At 44.0% G+C, this 7,500-nt stretch overlaps 1 protein-coding gene across 1 annotated transcript in view; it reads left to right on the top strand.

Annotated features, from left to right (window-relative positions):
* Nucleotides 1-7,500, top strand: part of LOC308375271 (FERM and PDZ domain-containing protein 4-like) — a gene marked incomplete at both ends in the record, with an annotated part of 97,013 nt that overhangs the window by 68,400 nt on the left and 21,113 nt on the right. The window contains one exon of the mRNA XM_080851347.1: nucleotides 5,038-5,198. Coding sequence (XP_080707473.1) covers nucleotides 5,038-5,198 — 161 coding nt within the window. The remainder of the gene's footprint in view (nucleotides 1-5,037; nucleotides 5,199-7,500) is intronic.

Genomic DNA, 7,500 nt, shown 5'->3' with positions numbered 1-7,500 from the left:
GTTCTGAGATGAGCATCCACATTAGTTTAATGACCAGGAACATGAATATGTAGCGCACTCAAGCAAACAGATGTATCTGAAACACTTATAATATATTAATATATTGGGTATTGAGGACATCTACTGGATGCTTTTTTTTATTAATGTAATGTGTGTGCAATTCATCACCTGGTGCCATAGTGCTCATAGACACAGGGACAATTGTGAGGGGGAACAGTTGGATAGCAAACTGCTTTAAAAGTCCGAGGCTAAAGAGACCACTGGGGACTCCAGGTTGTCTGGTTTGGCAATTTCGCGAAGCCTTTTGAGTTCTCCTCATGTGTAACTCTGTGATTGACAGCTCCTGTTGACCCAGAGTGACCGAGGGGGAGGTAGACGCGTTGAGTCACGGGACGAGTCAATGTGGAGAGTAAAAATGGAAAGCTTGCAACACCACAGAATGATACACTGCAAAAATGCTTTTCTAACCTAGTGTTATTACTCTTATATTGAGATGAAAAAATCTAGTTGGTCTTGTTTCTAGCTAAATTGAACTTACCTAGTGCTCTTTGGTAAGGTTATTTTTGCCTATTTCAAGCAAATATTACTTATTTTAAGAAACCTTAACAAGCCAAATTTGCTTAACGCACTGGCAGCCAAATTTGCTTGTTTTAAGCTAAATCTGGCTCAGATTTTTTCATCTCAATATAAGAGTAATAACGCTAGGTTAGAAAAGCATTTTTGCAGTGTAGCCAATCTATTATGCAATCATGTGCTGTATGTATGTAAGACTGAATGTGTATGTGTCTGAGTAGGTGTCCTTAGGTTCACCACAGCTAGGAAATGCCATTTGCTGTAGTGCCAAATGTGCTCTCATTAAAGTATTCTCGCCGATCTGCTTGCTTGTATTGTTATCTAAAGATAAATTGACAAAACTAGCATTTTCAGTGCCATTAGCAGAACTAATATGTTCTCAGTGTGTGACTAGGCTGTAGTTTGCTTTAGAGCCCAGAGTAAGACCCTGTCCATGAGGCAAGATGTAGCATCAGCCAAGGGTGAAAGCAATCAAGTCATGTCAAGTCTTTTATTGTCAGGTGCACAGAACAACAGAGTCGGACTGGGCACTGAAATTCTAAGGACAGGACACCGTACCACACTACCATAACATAACAAGACATAACATAACATATAAGTACTCCACAGGACATAACATAACATAACATAACTTAACAATAAGTACTAAACATAAGATATACCTATGAAAGACAAGATAGTAGACCTACTAGATAAACAATAAATATACAATATTAGGTTGAAGGGTATATATGAACAGCTGTCATATAGCTGTGGTTGGGACAAAAAAGGACTGACTCGGTTATCTGAGGATGCTAACAGCTGACCGGCTGAACCCATCCTGCGTGACAAACATGGATGTCACGTCCGCTAGGCTCCGCACTGCTGAGCGGCGCTGGCAGTACCGACGGGCTAGTAGCTGTTTGCCATCTGATGCCATGTCAGATGACTGCCCTTACTGTTGTTGCTAATGTGTTAGCCCATTCCGAGCTGCAACATTAGTGGGGACTAACAATATTCCCCTCGCAGTTACTGTCACGTTAGGTTTGGGAATGGTGTGGTGTTGGTGTGGGTTTAAGTGTGTGTGAGTGTGTGTGAGTGTGTGTAGGCCTTTGTGTGTTTGTGATGGTATGTGTGGCAACTGAATATTTCACGCTCCCACTTTTGTTGCCAGCTCTCCTCACATACACAAACACACACACTCTCTCCCTCTTTGTCTCTCGCTCTCTCTCTCCGTTTCTTTCTCTGTCTCACTCTCCAGCACATACAGTATGTAGTCTTTGGTAAAATCCTACCCAACACACACACACACACACACACACACACACACACACACACACACACACACACACACACACACACACACACACACACACACACACACACACACACACACACTCACGCTTTCAGTTCAAACACATTACTGTCACTTCTGTCTTAGCCAGTGCACACTGTCCCTCTCAATTCATACATATAGCACATGTGTTTCTGACTCTCCCTCTCTTTTTCTCTCCCTCCCTCTCTCTCTCTCTCTCTCTCTCTCTCTCTCTCCATCTCTCCCTCTCTCCCTCTGTTTATTATTATTGTTAACATTAGTATGGAATAATATTCCCCTGGCAATTATTGTTTTAGGGTCACGTTGGGTTTGTGACTTTTTATGTGGGTGTGAGTGTATATGTGTCTGTGTAGGCCTATGTGTGTGTGTGTAGGCGTATGTGTGTGTGTGTGTGTGTGTGTGTGTGTGTGTGTGTGTGTATATGTGTGTGTAGGCCTATGTGTGTGTGTGTGATCAATGTTTTACAGTACACTGTGGGGTCTGCCAATGAACTGCCCCAAAGCTAGTCTCATACATAAAACCATGAGGATTGACAAAGTTGCTTTGTGAATATACAAAGGTGTGATTCTCATCCCAACCCCCCCCCCCCCCCCCCCCCCCCCCTCCACCTTCTCCGGTCAATCAATTATCCACAAGACACCAAGAAATCCAATTGTGTAAACTCTTAAGGAAGTTATTTCCTTAGGCTAATAAAAGAAAGCCACATCCTACAGGAAGAGGCTGCAAGTTTAGTATGCTGTTACTGATACAACAGATAGAGAGGAAGACTGGGATGTAGAAACTCTAGATACCCCGAAGGATGCTGTTAATGATGTCTCGACGAGTTGAAAACACCCACAAGGAATTTGAAACTGCTTGCAGGTTGAGGTCTTTGAATAGCACCCCAAAACAACCTCCCTGCCTCGTTGAGTCATCACACACAACTTCAAGTCCTTGAAACAGACTCCATCGGCCTCCACCTCCCCCCCACCTGGTGCCCTCCTGGCTCAGGTTAATCTGCTGTCAGCCGCCATGCTGCTTCAGCAGGCTGTTTTGACACCGTGTGGCCTCGTCTGTCCACCCAGGACCCACCCCAGGCTGCCAAAAGCTTGCCGCCGGGGCCCGGTGACGAACGACCAGGACACTGTGTCATTCTGCCAGTCCACTGTTGCTATGACAGCAGGTGACCCCCTGGCTGTGAGAAAGTTGAGCGGAATGGCCTGAACTGAGGGGGGGGGGGGGTCAGAGAAGTAAATGTGATTGATTCTATCCCCTGCCCTGGATGAGAAAGGAGCACATAGGCCTTTGTCAGAGGGTCACGGAGATAAAGACACATGAGACTGGAGAGGAGGAGGAAGAGGAAGAGATGAGGAGGAAAACACACACTACACACAAACACACACACACACACACACACACACACACACACACACTACACACACACACACACACACTACACACACACTGTAAAGCAGAAGGTCAAGGAGTTGAAGACACATGAGACTGGAGAGGAGGAGGAAGAGGAAGAGGAGGAAAACAGACGTCCTAGTCAGAGGTGTGAGATGGGGAGACAGGAGCAAGAGAATGAAAACAAAGAACGTCCCAAGATACAATATAAACTAGCCATAAAATAACCTACCATGACAGTTCTGTTTGTCATGAAAGCAGATTTGCAGCAGTTCTTGGGTAATGGTTCAAATGAAGAAGCACTTAAAAGTGTAGTCGGCGATTCTGATTGTTGATCTACTATTGTTACTCAGTTTTAGCAGGTAGACACATGCCTGAACCAATGTGTATTATGGAGTGTGTTGTGTGACAGGTAGGATAGCTTGTAGACATATGTAAAATCATGCCAGGGATTATCTCTGCAAGTGGATGGCTACTGGTCATATGTTTGTGAAAGTGTTAGTACTTGAGCATTGTACTGTTCATCAGTGTGTTGTGAGAGATTGTGTGTGTGTGGGTGTGTGTGTGTGTGTGTGTGTGTACGTGTGTGTGTGTGACTTTGCGTGTGTGTGTGTGTCTGTGTGTGTGTGTGTGTGTAAGCAGAATGGAAGCGAAAATAGATTCCAGGATCCTCACACTTGGTTTACATCTAAGTTTTCATCCGGCATTGCTGGGTAGTCCTGAAACGTTCCTAGCTGGGATTACTAACGTTCCCTTGACATAATCTCATTCCCGCCAGCTGTGGCCCCCCGAGCGTCTTAGAGCTTCATCCGAGCTCCATGACATCATCCCAGTTGTGCCGCAGCGTTGAAGGAATTCTATTTTTTTTTTTTTCATTGTGTCAACAATCCGCGATATGTCATTACTTGAAGCGCGTCTCGCTTCTCTAAACATCTCCATGCGGTCATTAAAAGCCTATCATGATCGTGCTGGATCAAACCAGTCACTGGCTCATTTAATCCCCCAGGGCTCGCCTTCTGAACACAACACGAGTCAGTGCACCATCTCAGCTGATGGAACGCAACGCACGTTAAATATTATTTTCATTCGGACTTTCAAGTTCATTAACACAATGACATCAACATGGACAGGGTTGCTGTCAACTATCCAAACAGTTTATTTTCATGTTTGTGCTGCTAATTTATAAGTGACCGCCATCTTGTTTTGGTTATCATGCATGCGATATGTGCAATTTTAATTTGTGTTATGGCTAGAGTATGTCTTGTGTGTTGATGTGTGCCCGTAGATTGGAGAGAAGTTTCTTTCCAAGCGCCATCAGGCTTTTAAATGGACAGTGATACAGTCTCGCCACCTTACACTTTACATGTTACAGTTTTCTACCGTTTGTACTATAGTAATATTGCACTACTTGATACCAGGCACATTTGATTTGTCTTTAGGTTAGTATAGGTATATTAGGTTAGTTTAGGTTTCTATATGTGTATTATATGTTTAGCAGATTGTATTGTATATTTATTTTGTAGATTTTGTAGATTTATTATGTCTATTATACGTGTAATTTATGTTCAGAGTACTTATATGTTATGTTATGTTATTTTATGTTATGCTATGGTAGGTTGTTGTGCGGTGTCTTGTCCTAAGAATTTCAGTGCCCAGTCTGACTCTGTTTTTCTGTGTATCTGACAAATAAATACTTGAACTCGTCTCTCCTCTCCTCTCAGTCACCTGACCCAGGGTAACTCTCGTCTCTCCTCTCCTCTCAGTCACGTAACCCAGGGTAACTCTCTGGAGGAGGTGCCTCTGGATGGAGGGCAGCTGATCGCCCCCGCCCCACGACGGGTGGAGATGAGGAGGGACCCGGTGCTTGGCTTTGGCTTCGTGGCCGGCAGTGAGAAACCTGTGGTGGTCCGCTCTGTCACTCCAGGTGAGCACACCCAAACACACCACTTGGGCTAGAAAAACACATATGACATATAACGACACTCACACATATGACATATATAGACACTCACACATATGACATACTGTATATAGTAGGGTTGGAAATCTCTTGGCACCTCACGATTCGATTCGAAATCGATTCAGAGGTCAACGATTCGATTTTAAATCGATTATCGATTATCGATGTTAAATCGATTTTGTAATTTAAAAAAATATATTTCCTTGTTACAATTTTGACTTTCTATGAACAATCCAATAATCGATGCAGCTTGCATTTCAACATAAAATGGATGTGTAAAAATCCAAAATCGATTATGAACTTTTCTGAATCGAGAGAGAATCGTTTTAGAGAGAATCGAGAAAAATCGAATAATCGGATTTTTCCCCCACCCCTAGTATATTGACACTCACACGTATGACATATACATATAGACACTATAGTGTGTACTTAATAATACACCCACATAGACCCATCCACATATGCACAGATCTATACCACATATTAAGATGTGCAAATGCCCCTTAACATAATCCAATCCAATACGAGATGCAGGTCCAATGGTTTTTGATCATTCTGATGATGTCATTCACACAATGTGAATAAGGCATTGGTTATCAGATTGAGTGGAAGGAGGACCTAATAACGTTAGACTTGCAGTCAAAGACATTAAAGCCTTGCATCTGCTGACAGTGTTTTCTCCAGTACGAGATGTAGGTCCAATGGTTTTTGATCATTCTGATGGTGTCATTCACACAATGTGAACAAAGTATTGGATGCTGACGATGGCTTAAGGCCGAAACGCGTCTGTGGAAATAAACTGGTCTTAATATCAATGAGAAAAGCTTGAGAGTGCGGTTTTATTCTAAACAAAGTATTGGATATCAGAGTGGAAGGAGGACATAATAACGTTAGTCTGCTACTGCATCTGCTGACAGTGTTTTCTCCGCCAATCCATGTTTATGAATTTCAACGGGTGCTAATAGGGAACGGAGCACTCTGTGGCGACGCTAACGAGCGCGGGGATTTGGATGTCTCCGGTGGCACTAATGCCGGTGACCTCCTGCTCCTCGTGATTAACGGGGGTTTATGTTTCAGCGGAGAGTGAAAACGGAACTGTAATAGTAATAAAGTTCTACGGTGGGATTCAGGCCACACTCTTGTGGGTTGGTGACGTCCTGTCTGGATCTTCAGGCCTGCTTCTCTCTCTGGTCTTACACCATAGGGACCATTAAGTGAAGCAGCAGTGTCTCTTCAAACTGTTTTGGATGATCAATCTTATGCTTACATGTGAGTGGTGGACCAGACAGTTTGACCACGTTAGAGCAGTCTCACCATGAAAGATTGAATTAGACCAACAGCAGCGCCCTTAAATAAATGAACAAAGCAGCATGTAAGTCTTAGAGTAAGTGCCCATTGCTATGCATGGTACTTTAAAAGCACTTCTGAGGTCTGTATGTAAGTGAACATCCAGAGAATCTCTGAATGGCTTTCAGTAGTGGTAGAGAGAGAGAGGGAGAGAGAGAGAGAGAGAGAGAGAGAGAGAGAGAGGGACAGAGAGAGAGGGACAGAGAGAGAGGGAGGGAGACAGGTAGACAGAGAGAGAAAGACAGAGGGAGAGAAAGTGAGAGTGAGAGAGAGAGAAGGGGAGAAAGAGAGAGAGAGAGGGACAGAGAGAGAGAGAAAGAGAGAGAGAAAGAAAGAGAGAGAGAGAAAGAGGGACAGAGAGAGAGAGAGAGGTAGAGAGAGAGAGAGAGAAAGGGAGAGAGTCTATTCTTCTCTTCAGCCACCCTCTGTGGTCATGTAGAGTGTCAGAGTGTTTGCATTAGTTGCATTAGTTGTAGCGTCAGTCTTGTCTTCCTCCCTTCATTCCTTCCTCACGCCATCATCCGTCCTCTCCGTCAGGATTACACTATCGCCAGCAAACAGACTTCCTGGGAAATAATCATTAGAGCGCCACCAAATCCACACGGGTGCCAAGAACAAAAATCATCTTTATCTGTCTTCTGCTCCCACAATAGGGGCCACATAGGCCTACACACACACACATAAACACACAAACACACACACACACACACACATACATAGGCCTACACACACACACACACACACACACACACACACACACACACACACACACACACACACACACACACACACACACACACACACACACATCCATCAGTGGCGGCTCCTCCTCCTTCAGTTCGATCTGCCTTTTGGTGCTCTCACTCATTCTTTCGCTCTTCTCTGCCCATTCTCTTCTACGTGTGTGTGTGTTTGTGTG

This window comes from Sprattus sprattus, assembly GCF_963457725.1.
Source record: "Sprattus sprattus genome assembly, chromosome: 14".
Taxonomy (NCBI): Eukaryota; Metazoa; Chordata; class Actinopteri; order Clupeiformes; family Clupeidae; genus Sprattus; species Sprattus sprattus.
The sequence above is the reverse complement of the archived record's forward strand: the minus strand, read 5'-3'. Positions and strand labels throughout refer to the sequence as shown.